Genomic DNA, 19174 nt, shown 5'->3' with positions numbered 1-19174 from the left:
TCTTATATAATTACTTCAAAAGAATGGAGGCAAAAGCAGAATAGGAAAGAAGGGTAAGTTTGAGAATTTAGGTGGCATGGCCATATTTTTCTGGTTGAAGCAGAACAAAAGAAATTTACAATGCATAAAACCCCAAATTAAATTCAAAATGATGAGTGACACAAAGTTAAACAGAAACTAGTTAGAGGTGGAAGTGGATAGATTATAGGAGAAAATGATCACTCCAAATCAAGGACATTCACATTTGAGAGGTTACGTACGTACAGGTAAATATTTATAAATAGAATATGAAAGATTACTGAAAGGTTAAAATGAAAAAATATATTCTAAAATCACAAAGCATACTTATTTTTATTAAATAAATCTTGAAAAAGATCACAAGTTAATTACAGGGCTATTTATTATACTCCACCTCAATAGTGATTAGTTCAAGGAGGGGTACATGTCTCTGCAGATCAATGAAAATCATTGGTAAAATATTAGAAAAGAAAGCATTCTTTTTATCAGACATGAAGCTGTGAATTACCATGTGGAAAAGACCCACCAATCTTTTCAAACCAATATGCCTGAAGTGAAATTTTCTCCCTGTGGCTTTCAGGTATAAGTACTATTAAATTCTTTTTGTGCTTATGCCAGAGTATTTATTACTGACTTCCCTGAGTAATAAAACTCATTGTCAATCTTTATGTATACCTGGTTTTCTGACTAATCAAATGAGTTGTGAAGATGATTATTTAATATAATCTTTTATATATAAAAAAGATAAGATACAAAGTAATAAATGTAACAATGGGCTGATTCATAGCATCCTGTAATAAAAAAAAGTATTCTTGGGTCATATGTATCAGGTCATCCTGATAACATATGTCATATTAAAATACTCTCTAATACAAGAACGTGAGAGAAGGCAGTTGCTAGAAGATAGCTGGGAAGAATTTTACTTCATTTTATTTTTTAAGATTTTTAAATTTTAAGTAATCTCTATACCCAACACAGTGCTCGAACTCACGTGTCCGAGATCAAGAGTCAAATGCTCCACTGACTGAACTAGCCAGGTGCCAGCTGGGAGGGATTTTAAAGATAATGAATGAGATCAAAATTAAAAAGTCTTCCAGAGAAAAGTGCAACAGTTGACAACATACTGGTTGAGTATTTTATCTAACACTGCTGTTCTATTTTGCATGCTAACATGTGCCAAAATAAACTGTGAGCCTATTGAGATGCATATTCCAAGGAACCCCCTGGAGAGAAAACTAATAGATGACCATTCCCACCTACCTCTTCCCCCACTCCTAATGGAAAGACCACTCAAGAAGAAACCATGAAAAAAAAACACAGTCTCACAGAAGAGGGAGCTTTTCCAGGTATATGAAATATTCTTAACATCAAACAATTTGTTAAAAAACAAGTTTTCAGTCACTTGCTTGTAGTAGCAACTTTCAAACTACATCTTGCAATTTATTAGAAGGGACCTATATCAATTTAGTGAGATTAGGATTATGGGAAAAATAAAAGACAATGCAGAGTATATCACACATATTAAGGTTAGTGTTGTTTAAAAAACGTTTCAGGGGTATGTGCATGCATGTAAATCATATGTGCACTGGGAGATTATATAAGGTGTATTTCTTTTTTTTTTATTTCTTTTTTATTTTTCAATATATGAAGTTTATTGTCAAATTGGTTTCCATACAACACCCAGTGCTCATCCCAAAAGGTGCCCTCCTCAATGCATAAGGTGTATTTTTTACTAGGGATCACAGTCACAGAAGTCTGAAAGCTATGGGCAAAAAGCTAAGAGCAAAAGAAAAGCCTAACACAGAGCTCTCCAAATCAGATCAAGAGTATGTCTTCTATTGAACTGTGAGAAGCTCTATAGGGAGGGATAAGTAGACCTTGTAAGAATGGACTCATCTTTCAGAACAATTTTTGAGACCCATAGGACACCTGGAGAAAAAGAAAACGTCATGAAAACAGTAATGATTAAATTAATATATCTTAACAAAAAATAATTTTGACTAGCATCTTCTTTATCCACAGTCTCAGATGTCAGTGCAGACCTTACCTGAAAGTGTCTTTTGGTAAGAAACACATTGATGTCTCCATAAAGAAATGGCAGATCTCTCTCGATTTTGCAGTCCATTTAGTCTTTCTGCTAGCCCGCCTCTGTTTAATGAATTACAATGTATTAAGTTAGTTAAAAGAAAAGCTTCAGAATAGTTGGAGCTCTCTATTTTATACCCTCCAGCCAGAAACAAATAGAACATGCGATTTCTAACTTATTTGGCATCATGTTATCTTCCTAGAGGCCGAATCCTCCTAGATCAATATTCTTTAAGATTTCTTGAAGCTCAGTTTCCTGATTCTTAGAAATACAGGTTACTCTCATGTCAATTTGACTTTCTTCCTATTCTTTCCTAATTTACGTATTCCATGAATATATACTGATCACTTGTTTCCTGCTCTACCTAGCAAAGTGCTAGATGCCAGGAATCAAAAGAAGGCAATGAACCATGCCACAGGGGAGCCTCGCAATCTACTCAGCAGACAGGGACAAAACATATAAATTAAAGCATGGTCAGAATTGTAGTCAAGAATAAAACCTGCAAACTGTTGATAGGCAGAACACTCAAATAAGAGAATTTAGGTATGGGATCATTATTGGGACCACAGAGACAACTGACTATTAACCACAAGCACACCACAAGGGTACCAACATTATAAAAAAAATTTTTAAAAAACCCAAAACCTTCCATGTATGGCAGGAAGATGATTAAAATGGACATACTTCACAAAAACCTTTACCTATCAATGAATAATATATACAACTGTATTATTACATATTATTACACTAATACATTAGTTATATTATTACACTAATATTCAAGTATTATATATAACATACATTATACATGTTACAATTATAAATTATTATATAATTACATTGTTATATATCCTTATATAATAAACATAATGTAAGTATGTTGCATATTAACATAATATAATGCTAATATTATGCTAATATATTATTAAATCGTATATAATATGTATATTCATTGATATGTATATTATAAACATACATATTATATATATTTTTTTGATTCAGTAAACTACCTAGGGTCAGAGAAGTCAGCAGCTCCTAAAACATCTGTGCTGTCAAGAAAAATCAGGATCAGCTGTTAATCACCATTATGATTATATTATACATAATTTATCAATATATTATTTCATATAATTACGTACCAGCTCACTGATCATTTCATTACATTATCTCATTTTATTCTAATAATATACCTTTATTAAGAACAGATATCAATAACTACCTCACAGATGATAAAATCAGAGCTTAGAAAGAGGAAATTCTCCAATATTATGTAACTAGCCAGATGAGGATATAGTTGTTGAAACCAGAAAAGACTTAGCATAGTGCCTGGCATTTAAACCCTCAAGAAACACGAGTCATTGGTATTATGATTTTGTCATGATTTTTACTTGTACCCTACAAGCTCTTTCTACTGAGATGACTGAAATATCTCATTTTCATACATATTATGTATATTATCATTGTTTTTGTATAGACACTTGTTTTCCTATAGGCACTATTGTTTCTGAATGTGTGGGACATATAACAATTTTTTAAAATTCTCATAATCACAAATATGCCAAAGAACCTCAACTTTACATACATGTCTACCTCTGCTTAATATATGTGTAAGCTCTTCTTCATATCATTCTCTTTACAGAAAGTAGCTCATTATACTCCTTCTCTAAACACTATAAAAGTAGGTACTATTGTCATCCTCATCTTTACACATGATAAAGTGAGGGAGGCAGTGAGAAATCAAACACTTGTGAAAGGTGACACATGTGATAAGTGGCATACCTGGAGGCATACCTTAGCAGTCTATCTCCAGAGTTCCTAAACTCAGCGTCAATGATATACTTACTGCCTCTTAAAAACAAACTCCTAATAAACACAAGAAAAAAAGCAAAACACTATTCTTTGTACAATGATCTAGACAGTTACTTGTCAAATGTTGGTTTTCAATCCTAGTACTATCAAAAAAAGAAAAAAAAGACAAAATGCAATCTGAAAGCAGTATACGGTTAAGGCCACATCCCCAAGTAAACTGTATAACCTCCCAAGTAAACTGTAGGAATTATAAGATGAAAAGGAAGAGTAAAAATAAATGTGGAACAGTTCTCTGCATGTAGAAGTATCTGGAGCCATAAGACAGAATCAGCATTTGAGCTTGTTTTTAGTCATTCGGAGATGTAGTAGTGCTTCACAGAGCATCTCTGCTCCATCTGCCTAGAGAAATTATCATCAGATGGACCAAAGCCTAGAAATGGAAGCACCATGACCTCTGACCAACAATCATAATTCAGTGAAAACCTATCTCACATTATTTAAAAAAAAAAAAGTCATGCAGGAGGTTCAAGAAGGCCCTGCTTGTATACAAACATGTTCTGTTTTCTGTGTTTACTTTTTCTTTTTTTTTTGTTAACAGTTCCACTGAAGTCTAATTGACAAATAAAACAAATATTTAAAGTGTACATTGTGGTGATTTGATATATGTATACATTGTGAAAGGATTCCTCCCATCTGGTTAATTGACAAATCCATTGCCATATATATTTAACTTTTGTGTGTATGAGAACATTGAAGCTCCAGCCTCTTAGCAAATTTCAACTACAAAATACAATGTTATCAACAGTCATCATTGTGTTTTCCTTTATTTTCTTTTTACACTAATACCAGATTTTTATTGTTCTTCAAACAATCTGAAAACTACTACAGCTTATCAAAGTTCAAAGGTAGTAGCTATTACTGTATTTTACTTTAAATCTTCAGAACTTATTCATCTTATACCTGGTACCATTTTACCAAATTCTCCACAACTGGCACAGGCAACCACTTTAATCACCCTCTGTTTCTATGAGTTTGACTTCTTTTTTTGTTTAGATTCCACTTATAAGTGATACCATGCCGTACTTGTCTTTCTCTGTCTGGCTTACCTAACTTAGCATACTGCCTTCGAGGCCCATCTATGTTGTCACAAATGGCAGGACTTCCAGCTTTCTAATGGCTGTGTAATACTCCATTGTGTGTGTGTGTGTGTGTGTGTGTGTGTGTGTGTGTGTGTGTGTGTGTGTGCATGCACCACATCTTCTTATCAGTTTATCCACTGGCTGACTTTAGGTTGTTTCCACATATTAACTACTTTGACTAATCCTATGATAAACATAGGAGTGCAAATAACTCTTTGGTATCCTGTTTTCATTTCCTATGGATTACTGAAAGTAGAATTGGTGGATCATACGTTAGTTCTGTTTTCTGTTTTGTTTTGTTTTTTGGAGACCTCCATACTGCTTTCCATAGTGGTTGTGCCAATTTACATTTCCACTAACAGTGCACATGGTTTTTATTTTCTCCATATCCCCACCAGCACTTGGTATCTCTGGTTTTTTTGAGGATAACCATTCTAACAAGTGTGAGTGATATCTCACTGAGTTTTGACTTACATTACCCTGATGATCAGTGATGTTGAGCACCTTTTCATGTACCTGTTGGCCATTTGTATGTCTTCTTTGGATAAGTATCCATTCAGTTCCTCTGCTCATTTTTAGTTGGATTGTTGTTGGTTTGGTTTTTGAGTTGTAGGTGTTCATTATGTATTTTGGATATCAATCTTTTAATAGATACATGACTTACAAATATTTTCTCCTTGTAAGGCAGACATTCTGTAAGAATGTCTTTATCATTGTGTTAATGGTTTTCTTTTGTGGTTTTGAAGCTTTTCAATTTGGTGCAGTTCCACTTGTTTAATTTTGCTTTGGTTGCCTTTGCTTTTGGCATCAAATAAAAAAAAAAAAATCATTGCCAAGACCTATGTCATGGAACTTACCCCATGTCCTCATCTAAGGGCTTTATGGTTTTTGGTCTCACATTCAAATCTTTAACACATTTTGAGTTGGTTTTTGTGTATGGCATAAGATTGTAGTCTAGTTTCATTCTTTTGTATGTGGCTGTCCAGTTTTCCCAAAACCATTTATTGAAGAGATTGTCCTTTCTCCATTGTATGTTCTTGGCTCCTTTGTCACAAAAAAAAAAATTGACCATATATACAAAAGGACTATTATGATCATTGAAATATGTGTCTGTTTTTATACCAATACCATGCTGTTTTGATTGCTACTCCCTTGTAATATAGTTTGAAATAAGGAAGTGTGATGCCTCCAGCTTTGTTCTTTCTCCAGATTGTTTTGGCTGTTTCAAGCCTTTTGTGGTTTCATGAAAACTTTAGGATTGTTTATTCTATTTCTGGGGAAAAAGCCATTGGAATTTCAAAAGGGGTTGCGTTGAATCTGTAGATTGCTTTGGGCAGTATTAACATTGGAATAATATTAATTCTTCCAACCAACGAACACATTTATTTTTGTCTTCCTCTATTTCTTTCATCAGTGTCTTATACTTTTCAGTGTACAGTACTTTTATTTGCTTGGTGCAGTTTCTACCTAGGTATTTTAATCTTTTGATACAACTGTAATTGGGATTATTTTCTTCATTTCTCTTTTGGATAGTATATAGAAATACAACTGATTTTTGTATATGGATTTTGTATCATGCAACTTCACTCAATCCATTTACTAATTCTAACAGTTTATTGGTGGTCTTTAGGGTTTTCTACATATAATATGCCATCTGTAAATAGAGACTGTTTTAGTTTTTCCTCTACAATTTGAATGCCTTTTATTTCTTTTTCTTGCCAAATTGCTGTGGCTAGGACTTCTAGTTATCTGTTGAATAAAAGTGACAAAAGTTGGCATCCTTGTCTTTTCCCTTATTTTAGAAGTATCACGTCAGCTGTAGGCTTACTATATGTGGCTTTTTTATGTTGAGGTACATTCTCTCTGTACTCAAATTATTGGCACTGTTTCTCATGAATTGATGTTGATATTTGTCAAAAGCACTTTATGCATCTATTGAGATACCCTATGATTTTTCTCCTTCATTTTGTTAATGTGGTATGCATATCATGTTGATTGATTTGTGTATGTTGAACCATTCTTACATCCTTGGAATCAATCCCAGTTGACCATGGTGTATGAAACTTTTTTTAATTTGGTTTGCTAAAACTTTATTGGGGATGTTTATGTCTATGTTGATCAGAGATATTAGTCTGTAATTTTCTTGTGGTGTCTTTGATGTTAGTATCAGAGTAATCCTGGCCTTGTAAAATGAGTTTGGAAAAGTTCCTTCCTATTTTATTTTTTGAAAGATTTTGAGAAGGATTGGTATTAGTTCTTCTTTAATTGTTAGGTAGAATTCACCAGTGAAGGTACCTGTTTCTGGACTTTTCTGTGTTGAGAGGTTTTTGATTACTGATTCAATTTCCTTACAAGTAATTGATCTGTTTAGATTTTCATTTTCTTCCTGCTTCAGTCTTAACAGATTGTATATTTCTAGAAATTCTCTATTTCTCTTAGGCTGTCCAATTTGTCAGTGTATAATTGTTCACAGTAGTCTCTCATGACCCTTTGAATTTCTGTGGTATAATTGTAATGCTTCCTCTTGCATATCTAATTTTATTTATTTGTACCTTTTTTCATTTCTTGGTATGTCTTGATAAGGTTTTGTCTTTTTTTATCTTTTCCCCAAATCATATGATTTTAATCTTCATAAGTAGTTAAGACTTGCTTTGTGGCCTAACATATGATCTATCCTGAAAAATGTTCTATGTGCTCTTGAGAAGAATGTGTACTTTGCTGTTTTTAGATGTAATGTCCTATAAATGTCTGTTAAGTCCATCTGATATAATGTCTCTAAGTCCAATATTTCCTTCATGATTTTGTCTGGATGATCTAGCTATTGTTGAAAGTGCAGTGCTGTAGTCCCCTAATATTGTATTTCTGCCTTCTTTCATATCTGGTAAATTTGCTTCATATACTTAGGTGCTCCTATGTTGGGTACGTAAGTATTTATAATTGTTATATCTTCTTGATTAATTGATACCTTTGTGACTACAAAATGATCATGTTTTCGTTATAGTTTGTGTCTCAAAGTCTGTTTTGTCTGATATAAATATAGCAAGCCCTGCCTTCTTTGGATTTCCATTTTCATTGAATGTGGTTTTATATTTTTTTACTTTCAGTCTATATGATCCTGTAAGGAGTGAATTTCTTACAGGCAGCATGTAATTGGGTCTTGTTCTTTTATCTCTTCAGCCACTCTACGTCTTTTGATTGGAGAATTTAATCTATTTACATTTAAAGTAATTATTGATAGGTATGGAGTTACTGTTGCCATTTTGTTAATTGTTTTCTGGCTTTTTGTACTATGTTTGTTCCTTTCTTCTTCTCTTTGTCTCTTCCATTTTAATTTGATGATTTTCTACAGTTGTTTGTATTGATTCCCTTTATCTTTTTTTATATATCTATTACAGGTTTTTACTTTGTGGTTACCATGAGGCTTATAAGACATCTTATATTTAAGCTGTAACAACTTAAGTTCCAATGCATACTAGAGCTCTATATATCTATTTCCTCTTGTTATGATGTTTTATGTTTTTGATGTCACAAATTACAACTTTTTACCTTGTTTAGCCATTAACACATTTTTGTAGTTACAGATTTTTTAATACTTTTGTCTTTTAATCTTCATACTATAAGTGATTTACCCACCAGCATTACACATCATTAGAGTATTCTGAAATTAACTACATGTTTATATTTACCAGTGAGATTTATACTTTCATGCTTTCCTGTTACTTTTGTCCTTTTGTTTCAGCATGAACAAGCCCCTTTAACATTTCTTCTAAGGCTAGGCTAAGGTTGATGAACTCCGTTAGCTTTTGCAAGTATGTAAAACTCTTAATTTCTCTTTCAGTTGAGAAAGACAACTTTGCTGGGTAGAATATTTTTGGTTGGCAGATTTTTTACTTTTAGAACACTGATATATCATTCCACTTCCTTCTTGCTGCCAAGTTTCTGCTAAAAATCCACTGCCAGTCTCATGGAGGTTACCTTGCACATATCAAGTTGGTTTTCTCTTGCTGCTTTTAAAATTCTCTTCCTGGGGTGCCTGGGTGGCTCGGTTGGTTAGGCGTCCGACTTCGGCTCAGGTCATGATCTCACGATCTGTGGGTTCTAGCCCCGCGTCGGGCTCTGTGCTGACAGCTCAGAGCCTGGAGCCTGTTTCAGATTCTGTGTCTCCCTCTCTCTGTGACCCTCCCCCGTTCATGCTCTGTCTCTCTCTGTCTCAAAAATAAATAAACGTTAAAAAAAATTTTTTTTTTAAAAAATAAAATTCTCTTCTTTAGCTTTTGATAATTACATTTCTTGATGTGGGTTTCTTGGATTCATTTATCTAGAACTCTATAAACTTCTTGGATCTAGAGGCCTGTTTCTTTCCCCAGATTATGGAAGTTTTCAGCCGTTATTTCTTTGTTGTTTTTTTTTTTTTTTTAACGTTTATTTTATTTTTGAGACAGGGAGAGACAGCATGAACGGGGAAGGTTCAGAGAGAGAGGGAGACACAGAATCTGAAACAGGCTCCAGGCTCTGAGCTGTCAGCACAGAGCCTGACACGGGGCTCAAACTCACGGACCGCGAGATCATGACCTGAGCCGAAGTTGGATGCTTAACCGACTGAGCCACCCAGGCGCCCCAGCCATTATTTCTTTGAACAAGCTTTCTGTTCCTTTCTCTCTCTCTCTTCTCTTTCTGGGACAACTATAACACAAATATTCATCCACTTCATGGTATCCTTTAAGTTCCTTAAACTATCTCCATGCTTTTTCATTCTTTTCTCTCTTTGTTTCTATGTTTAGATGAATTCCATTGCCTGTCTCTGAATTCACTGATCTTTTCTTCCAGCTGATCTAGGCTTTTGAAATTTCTACAGTCACTATATTGTTTTCAGGTCTGTTGTTTCTGTTTGGTGCATGCTTATATTTTCTACCTCCTAAAATTCTCACTTTGGTAATGCATTATTCTCCTGACCTTGGTGAAGATCTTTATGACTATTATTTTGAACGCTTTGTCAGACAAATCACTTCTCTCCATTCCACTAAGGTCTGTTTCTGGAGTTTTTCTTGTTCTTTTTGGAGAACATATTCCTGTTTCTTCATTATCTTGGAGTCTCTGTGTTGATTTCTGTGCATTAGGTAAAATAGCCACCTCTCCGAGTCTTTATAGAGTGGTCTTATGTAGGTGATGAACCTTATTGTTCAGACTGCCCTGAGCTCTTAGTTGTCTCCCAAACCTTGTGGAAGGCAAAGCTGCATTCTTTGTTCTTAGTAGCTCCCAGTAGTTGTGGGTGCCAATACCTGTCAGTGTGCCAAAGAGTAGGATCTCAGTCAGCATCTAGATATAGGCTGTTTAAAAGCTGCTTTTAAAGTCAGCAACTTTTAAAGTATCCAAGCAGACAGACCTCTTTCATGGAAAGACTGGAAGCTGGGCATTTTTCTCTGCTCCCTCTGCTCTGAGTCCTCAAGGGACCATCAGGTAAGAATTGCTTCCTTGTTTGCCACCGTCCTGTGGGACCCACAAATCACAAGTCCCCCTGGCCATCAGGGCCAGGAGATCAAGAGATGTGCCCTCTGGGAGACACTGGAGATCTAGAGTGTACAGGGAGATGTCATCTGCTGACCTCCCTGATCTCTGGGGAGGATGGCAGTCAGCACCTAGGTATGTCTTTTAAATTAGAAGCCTGACCCTCAGTCAGCAGCAGCAGCTTTTAAAGTACACAAATAGGCAGCTTTTAAGAAAAGACTGGAAGATGAGTGTTATCTACTCCCTCTGTGCTGAACCGTGGAGGAAAAACTACAGCAAGTCCAAGCCAGGTTGACAACTATTTCTTTGTTTGCTATAGTCTTGCGGGTCTTATGGACACAAGCCCTGTTAGCTTTCAGAGCTAGGTGTTTTTTGGAGGCTCATCTAAAGATGAGCAAAAGTCTTAAAAACTGGGGTGTTAGATGTTGGGTTCAAACTCTTTGCTTATGGAAAACCTGGGAGTTATGAATCCCTACCTATTGTATCACTATGCCTGGGGTGAAATTTATGGCTAGACTGTGTCTTACCCTCTCCTACCTGTTTCACTGTGGCTATTTTCTAATTCATCCAGTGCATAGGAGTCACTCAGTTTCTGGATTTCTTTCATGGGTAATTGTTTCATGTGTAGCTACAGATTTGGCATGTCCAAGGGAAAAGTGAGTCTAAGAGGTTCTCATACTGCCATCTTGGATGAGAGCCTCCAAATGACTCTTGTCAATATAGTCAGCAAAGTTATTCACAGATAAAATCCAAAACACCAATGCAGAATAAAAAATTCACTAAGAAAGTTAAGATATTTTAATTATCTTTTACACAAAAAAATTGACGGGTAACCTATCTGAAAAGATTCCTGGCATTAGTTCAACAGGGCTAAACATTGCTACAAAAACCATATGAAGGGAAAAAGAATAACAATTGAAAAATATTCCAACATTTCCCAAAAAAGCTCATTAAAGTATTTTTTTTCAGTTTATTTATTTTTGAGAGAGAAACAGAGAGAGTGAGTGGGGAAGGGCTGGGAGAGAGGGAGAGAGAGAATGTCAAGCAGGCTCTGCACTGTCAGCATGGAGCCTCATGTGGGGATCGAACTCGCAAACCATGAGATCATGACCCAAGCCAAAACCAAGAGTCGGATGCTTAACTGACTGAGCCACCCAGGTGCCCTTCATTGAAATATTTTTAATAAACTATATAAAGTGAGGAAAAATAATTTAAATAAATGTAGTATAATGTATTTAAGTTTTGTTTTCTGTTAGATATAATAGGCATTGTGAAAAATAACTTTATCATAAGAATAGGGAGATATGGCTTTATTATTGACAACATACTTAAATATAAAAACAATTTTGCATTGACTTTCATTAGTTATGACTTAAACAGAATAAAGTCATGAATCAAAAAGATAAAATTTTTTTTAAAAGGGAAGGGGCGCCTTGGTGGCTCACTCCATTTAGCATCTGACTCTTTGATTTTGGATCAGGTCATGATCTCATGGTTTGTGGGATTGAGCCCCGTGCTGGGCTCTGCTGACAGTGCAGAGCTTGCTTGGGATTCTCTCTCTCCCTCTCTCTTTGACCCTCCCCTCCTCACAAGTGTGCATGTGCACACACACTCTTTCTTTCTCTCTCTCAAAATAAATACATAAACTTAAAACAAAAAAACAGGTAGCCCAAAGAGTAACATTTCTCTATGGGGCAAACACAAGGGAAAAGTTCAATGTTCTCCAAACTTGAACTGCCAACAACTACTTAACTTGATCCTTGCTAATGAGCCACAATCTGGTTAAAAACAAACAAAAAAGCAACAATTCTTTTAATCACAGCTATGGTCATTCTAGATAAGGAAAATCTATTATTTACACCTGTATTTTTCTTTTTTTTATGTTTATTTATATTTGAGAGAGACAGTGCATGTGGGGGAGGGGCAAAGAGCAAGGGGGACACAGCATCTGAAGCAGGCTCTGCACTTAAAGCAGTGAGCAGCCTGATGCAGGCCTTGAAGATCATGAAGAACCATAAGTTCATGACCTGAGCCAAAGTCAGACGCTCAACCAGCTGAGCCACCCAGATGCCCAGACCTGTATTTTTCTGTACTCTGTCTGACAAAAGTCAGTAACTGGGTTTTGTTTTGTTTCATTTTGTTTTGTTTGGTGATCTTTGTGAGGATTATCAGGACATCAGTATTCTCAGCATTTTCATAGGAGTTCACTTCAACAAACCAAATTTCTTAATGCAAAACTGTTTCTTTGATCCTTATGAGATAACTAGCTAAGAGATTTTTCTAAGCATGATGCTCTAGTGCTTTCATTACAAAACAGCATATGAATCAAAATATATTACCTTTTCTCCTCCTTCAGAAGGAAGTCAACAAACTGTCATCATGGGCAATCATAAGCTATCCTAGTCAGTTTAGAAAGCTGGCTCCTATTGTCAATAGTCTTCCAGTTTGAATGCCTGAGACTGACAACCCTAATCACATCAAACTCATTTTTAACATTTAAACACATTATCAACTTGGAAGGAATGGCCACAAAACAGACATCCCTCACTTAATGTTTATTTATTTATTCTTGAGAGAAAGAAAACATGCGCACATGCCCCCAGAGCGAGGGAGGGGCAGAGAGAGAGGGAGAGAGAATCTCAAGCAGGCTCTGCACTGAATAGTGGGAGCCTGACGTAGGGCTCAATCATACGAACATGAGATCATGACCTAAGCTGAAATCAAGAGTCAGACACTTAACTGACTGAGCCACTCAGGTGCCCCTGTATATCCCTTATTTAGTTATCACTTAGAAATCACAAGAAGAAAACAATCGTCTGCATATTTGTGGAGTTGCTTCAGTCATTAGCAAAAACTCTGTGTCCTCAACTCCAAATGCTCCTTTCATCTTCTTACTCTTCCCCTGAGGGCTCCCTGGCTGTGATCTTGAATGCAACTGCTATCTCTCCTCTCCTTTCCACACAACAGACATGGAGGGCATCCTGCCCTCCTGTGTCTCCTGGGATGTCCACACAACAGACATCCCAGGAAGGGATGGTCTTGCTCTTTACAGAGGCTTCCAATTTTACACCTTCCCTTCTACTACAGCTGTGATGCATAGAGGGAGAGGAACAGCCCATCCCTAATTGTTTTGATGCTATTGTAAATGAGATCATCTTTTTAATTTATTTTTCTGCTAATTAGTTGCTACTGTACATAGAGATCTGCTATTGATTTCTGTATGTTAATTTCATATCCTGCTATTTACTGAATTCATTGATTAGATATAAGAGTTTTTCGATGGGAGTCTTTCGAGTTTTCTATATATAGAATCATGATGAAAAAAACTGCAGACAACACAAATATATGAAAAGATATCCCATGTTCATGGATTGGAAGAATTAATATTGTTAAATGTCCACAACTACCTACAGCCATCTATAGATTCAATGCAATCCCTATCAAGATTCCAATGGCATTTTCACAGAAATAGAAAGAGCAACCCTATAATTTGTATGGAACCACAAAAATTCCAAATACCCAAAGCAATCCTGAGAAAGAACAACAAAGTGGGAGACATCACACATGCTGATTTCAAGCTACACAATAAAGCTATACCAATCAAGTAAAAACAAACATATAGACCAATGGAACAGAATACAAAGCCTAAAAATAAACCCATGTATACACAGTCAACTAAAATTTGATAAGGGAGCAAGGATACCCAAAGAAGAAAAGACAGTATCTTCAATAAATGGTGCTGGGAAAACTGGATATTTACATGTAAAACAATGAAACTAGACCTCTATTCTTACAATACTCACAAAAATTAACTCAAAGTGGACTAAAAACTTAACCCATAAAACCACAAAACTTAAGAAGAAAACAGAGGAAAAAAGTGGCTTGACATGGGTGTTGGCAATAATTTTTTTTGGATATGACACTTAACCCACAAGGAATAAAAAAACAAGTGGGACTACAAAAAGCTAAAAGCTTCTGCACAGCAAAAGAAATAATCAAAATAAAAAGGCAGCCTACAGAATAAGAGAAAATGTTTGCAAATCACATACCTGATAAGCAGTTAATATATAAAATATTCAAAGGAATTTGTACAACTCAATAACAAAACACACGCACAAATAATCCAATTTTTAAAATGGGCAAAGAACCTGAATAGACATTTTTTTAAGGAAGATATTTAAATGATCAACAGGTATAAGAAAAAGTGTTCAACATCACTAATCTTTATGAAAATGCAAATCAAACCACAATGAGGTATCACCTCACACTTGTTAGAGTGACTATTATCACAAAGCCAAGAGATAACAAATTCTTGTTAAGATATGGAGAAAAAGAAACTCTTGTGCACTGCTGGTGGGAATGTGAGTCAGTTCAGTCACTACAGAAAACAGTACAGCGGTTCCTCAAAAAATTAAAAATGGAACTACTGTATGATCCAGCAATTCCACTGCTGAATATATATCTGAAGGAAATGAAATCACTGTGTTGAAGAGGTCTGCACCCCCATGTTCATTGCATCATTATTTACAATAGGCAAAACAAGAAAACAACCAGAGTCCACTGACAGATGAGTAAAGAAAATGTGGTGTGTGTATATGTGTGTATGTGTGTGTGTTGTATACATACACACATACACACATACACACACAGGAATATTATTCAGCCACTGTAAAGAAGGGACTCCTGTCATTTGTGACAACATAGGTGGACCTTGAGGGAATTATGTTAAGTTAAATAAGTCAGACAGTGAAAGACACTGTATGATCTCACTTATATGTGGAATTCTGAAAAACAACAACAACAACAAAAACAACACAAGCTCACAGAGAAAAAGATCAGAATTGTGGTAACCAGAGGTGGCAATGGGGGGTGGAACTGGAGGAAAGTGGTCAAAGAGTACAAATTTCAGTTATAAGATAAGTAAGTAATGGACATGTAATGTACAACATAAGGAGGATGATGGTTAATTAACACTGCTGTATGGTATTATCTGAAAACTGGTAAGAGAGTAGATCCTAAAAGATCTTATCACAAGGAAAAAACCTTTTTTTTTTCTTTTTTTCTTGGTATCTGCATGAGGTGATGATGTTCATTTCACAATATATGTAAGTCAAGACATTACGCTATACACTTTAAACAGTGCTTTATATCATTTATATTTTCATAAAACTAAAAGAAAAAACACAATAAATGTAAAAGGAAAAAAAATTATTACTACTAAAATGCAGACCAACATTCTACTTTTAAAAAGTAATGGGGGGGGGGGGTGCCCGGGTGGCTCAGTCGGTTAAGCGTCCGACTTCAGCTCAGGTGATGATCTTGTGGTTTGTGAGCACAAGCCCTGCATCGGGCTCTGTGCTGACAGCTTGGAGCCCGGAGCCTGCTTCAGATTCTGTGTCTCTGTCTCTCTCTGTCCCTCCCCCACTTGTGCTCTGTCTCTCTCTATCAAAAATAAATAAAATGTAAAAAAAATTTTTTTAATTGTTTAAAAAAAAAGTAATGGGGGATGGGTGACACAACATGAACAAGTGATAGAACTAACCACACAAAATAGACACCTTCATGCATTCTTGCCAAATACATCTACACACATATAAAAGAATTCAATGCCAAACAGAAAGTGGAAAAAACAACTTCAAGTTTTGTTTGAAAGTATAGAAGCAAAACAATAATAAAAACTCAGACCCCAGTATATCAATTGTACAAAAAATGTGTATGGTCAATTTACAACAGAGAAAGTAAGAGGCTAACAATTCCCTCCCACAGGGATGGGGAGGGGGGGAGCCTCATGATTTTCTCATCAAGAAAACAAAACAAAACAAAACCATCTGATCCCCTGTATCACCCTCCTGCCTTATCTCAGGCAATGTCAGCTCCACAAAATGTCCTTCCCCACACCTCATGACCAGTCTTGATCCTTTTCTGTTTTCTTTTCTGCTTTTCTTTGACATAAAATTTGTCTCCTTTTGACATTACTTCCACTTTACTTCTTGGGCCCTCATCATACATCCTCCTAACACAGGACACACAACAGTGCTCAGCACATAGTAGGCCCTCAGTAGGGTTGGGGACATGGCTTTCTGTAATTATATGGCATTAACTTCAAAAACAAGGACATTCAAATCCCTCCAACTGTCTTCCTTTCCTGTTCTTTCCAGAGACTATTAAACCACCACCATTTTCTTTTGAGGCTTTAACACATCCACTCTGGGCATAAGACCTTCTGAGTTATTTTGTGTTATAAACATAACATAATATATATGGTGAATAAGCATCAATAAACTCACCATGTTACATCCATCCCAGTAGACTCTGTCACATCCTTATGCTCCTCCCTCTACTCCTATGCTTAAGACAGGACTCTCCTCCTCAGCCTTCCCTCCCCTACTTCCTTTTCCTAGACACTGACAGAGCAATTATTTCCAATCACTCTGTCTCTACTGGGTCCTCCCCATTATTTTCTAAATAGGCCTCACCTTTCATCTGATGTCTCTTTGGACCCAAGATCCCTTTCAAGCCACTAGCAGATAATCTCCACATTTGACCTCTCACCTCAAGTCCCCATCCTAGAAGTCACAGCACTGTCCCCACTCCTATGCCATTGGGTTCTCAATATGCATCACATCCTCTGCCTCATTATTTAAACATTTCCTAAACATATCCAAAACCTGTGCTTTTCATTGCCACGTTTGCTCTTTCTACCGAAACTCCTTTTTCCTTGAATCTCTCTACTAAGTTTACTTTTGTGGCACTGCTTCCCACAAGTTCTCACTTTCATTGAAATTTTACTTTCATTGTTTTGTTCTAATTTAAAACACAAAGAGACCATGTATTACACACGGTTGGTACATGGCTCTCATAAGGCACATCCTGAGCCCCTTTCCATGCCCTGCTCCACCCACTATGGCCTGGCCTTTGTGGTTCTCCACACACATACCAGCTGGTTTCTTATCTGCATCTTTGCTCTCTTGTACATCTTTGCATTTGCAAGTGTTCCTTTGGATAATCTCTATAACTGTACTTGTAAAAGTAATTTGAATATATTTATTTCTGTTTTCCTCTTTATAACTTTTTCAAAAACAGAAATAGTCATTTACTTGTCTTAATTGTCTAAGTATCTGGAACACTGATGCTCAATAAAATTTGATAAACTCTAACAACCCACCCCACTAAGGAAAGCAGTCATGTAAGCTGTTATGACTGAAACAGTAAATGCTTGACTTAGATAAACAGTTCCCTAACTCATCTCCAGAAATTAGAACTTCTATAATTGCTTATTGAACTTAGAGTTCTATTCTGCAAATTTTCCTCTCCAAGTAAACAAGTTAAGTATTTTTAAGTTAGCCTTTTAGGTATTTGTATTTTTAAAAATTTTATTTATTTATTTTGAGAGAAAGAGAGAGCGAGACAGCGAGAGAGCAAGAGTGGGAGAGAGAGAGAGAGAGAGAGAGAGAGAGAGAGAGAGAGAGAGAGCAGGGGAGGGGCAGAGAGAGAAGGGAAGAGAGAGAGAATCCCAAGCAGGCTCTGCACTACCAGCACGGAGCCCGATGCAGGGATCAAGCCCATGAACCAAGACCTCAGCTGAAACCAAGAGCTGGACCTTAACCAACCAAGCTACCCAAGTGCCCCAGGGATTAGATTTTTAAAGAAAGATAACAACTTTCTAAACAAGTATTTAAAGAGATGTAATTTAACCTTAGAAGCTTCATCTTTGCTGATGGTCCTGGAGTCCTGGGAAACGTCTGCTTCTGGGGCGTGTACAAAATGGTCTCTGCAGATTTCACCTTCCGCCTTATTGGTCTCTCCATCACCTCTCTAACATCAGTTCCAAAATCCATGTGGTTTTTGGGAGAGGATTCTGAATCAATGAACAAGACATTTTCTGAGTCATCTTCCTTTTCACTATCTGATGAATATTCCAAAATTTCTGTAGAACTTCTCTGAAAAAAAATTAAGAGAAATGCAATTACATTTGGAGAAGTCTTTATTCAAGTACATATTTACATACACCTGTTATTCCATTCTCTTCTGTTTATATTGATATAACTTTGTAAATACAGTTATTTGTAGGTTAAACTTTTATTTTGACATGAGTTCCAAAGTAAAAAAAGCCATATACACAAAGACAAGAGAGTGTTAAGCCAGTTGTAAGCCAGATATTATCTCATAAAATCCACCAAATTCAGTGCAAGTATTTCAATCTTCCTTTGGTAAAGTAAAAGAAATGTGCCCCATATACAGTCAGTCTCAAAAACTGAACTAGTAAATGGCTGATGATAGTCACTGTAATCTAACATCTACTGGAAAAAAGTATTTTTTGGATTTTGAAATTTAATGTGAGATAAATAATGCTATTTGTAACAAACCAAATACAAAGAAAATTGCCTCTTCAGGTGTAAGCTTACCAAAGGATTCTCCAAGGATAAAGACAAAAACTTGACTTTTCCAGCACAATTCCATTATAATATTTTCAAGAGACGAGTTTGAAATGGCTAATAACAACTGTACTTTTTAAGAATATGAGTTATTGCCACTTTTTCCTACCATTTCCTAAAATGTTTTTTATTTTCTCCTACTCAGAATTCTAATTACAATTTTTTTTGAAAACTGGATTATA

General features: G+C 35.9%; 1 protein-coding gene across 2 annotated transcripts in view; it reads right to left on the bottom strand.

The window, feature by feature from the left end:
* SPIDR (scaffold protein involved in DNA repair) overlaps positions 1-19174 on the bottom strand; it is a 479623-nt gene that overhangs the window by 287165 nt on the left and 173284 nt on the right. The window contains exons 6-7 of one of the 2 annotated variants that reach the window (XM_042923261.1): positions 18253-18497; positions 2066-2166 (exon numbers count right to left, since the gene is read on the bottom strand). In XM_042923261.1, coding sequence (XP_042779195.1) covers positions 2066-2166; positions 18253-18497 — 346 coding nt within the window. The remainder of the gene's footprint in view (positions 1-2065; positions 2167-18252; positions 18498-19174) is intronic. The other variant, XM_042923262.1, reaches the window with a different exon arrangement.

Source organism: Panthera leo, chromosome F2, assembly GCF_018350215.1.
Source record: "Panthera leo isolate Ple1 chromosome F2, P.leo_Ple1_pat1.1, whole genome shotgun sequence".
Lineage (NCBI taxonomy): Eukaryota > Metazoa > Chordata > Mammalia > Carnivora > Felidae > Panthera > Panthera leo.
Note: the sequence above shows the minus strand (reverse complement) of the source record. Positions and strands in the feature narration are given on the sequence as shown.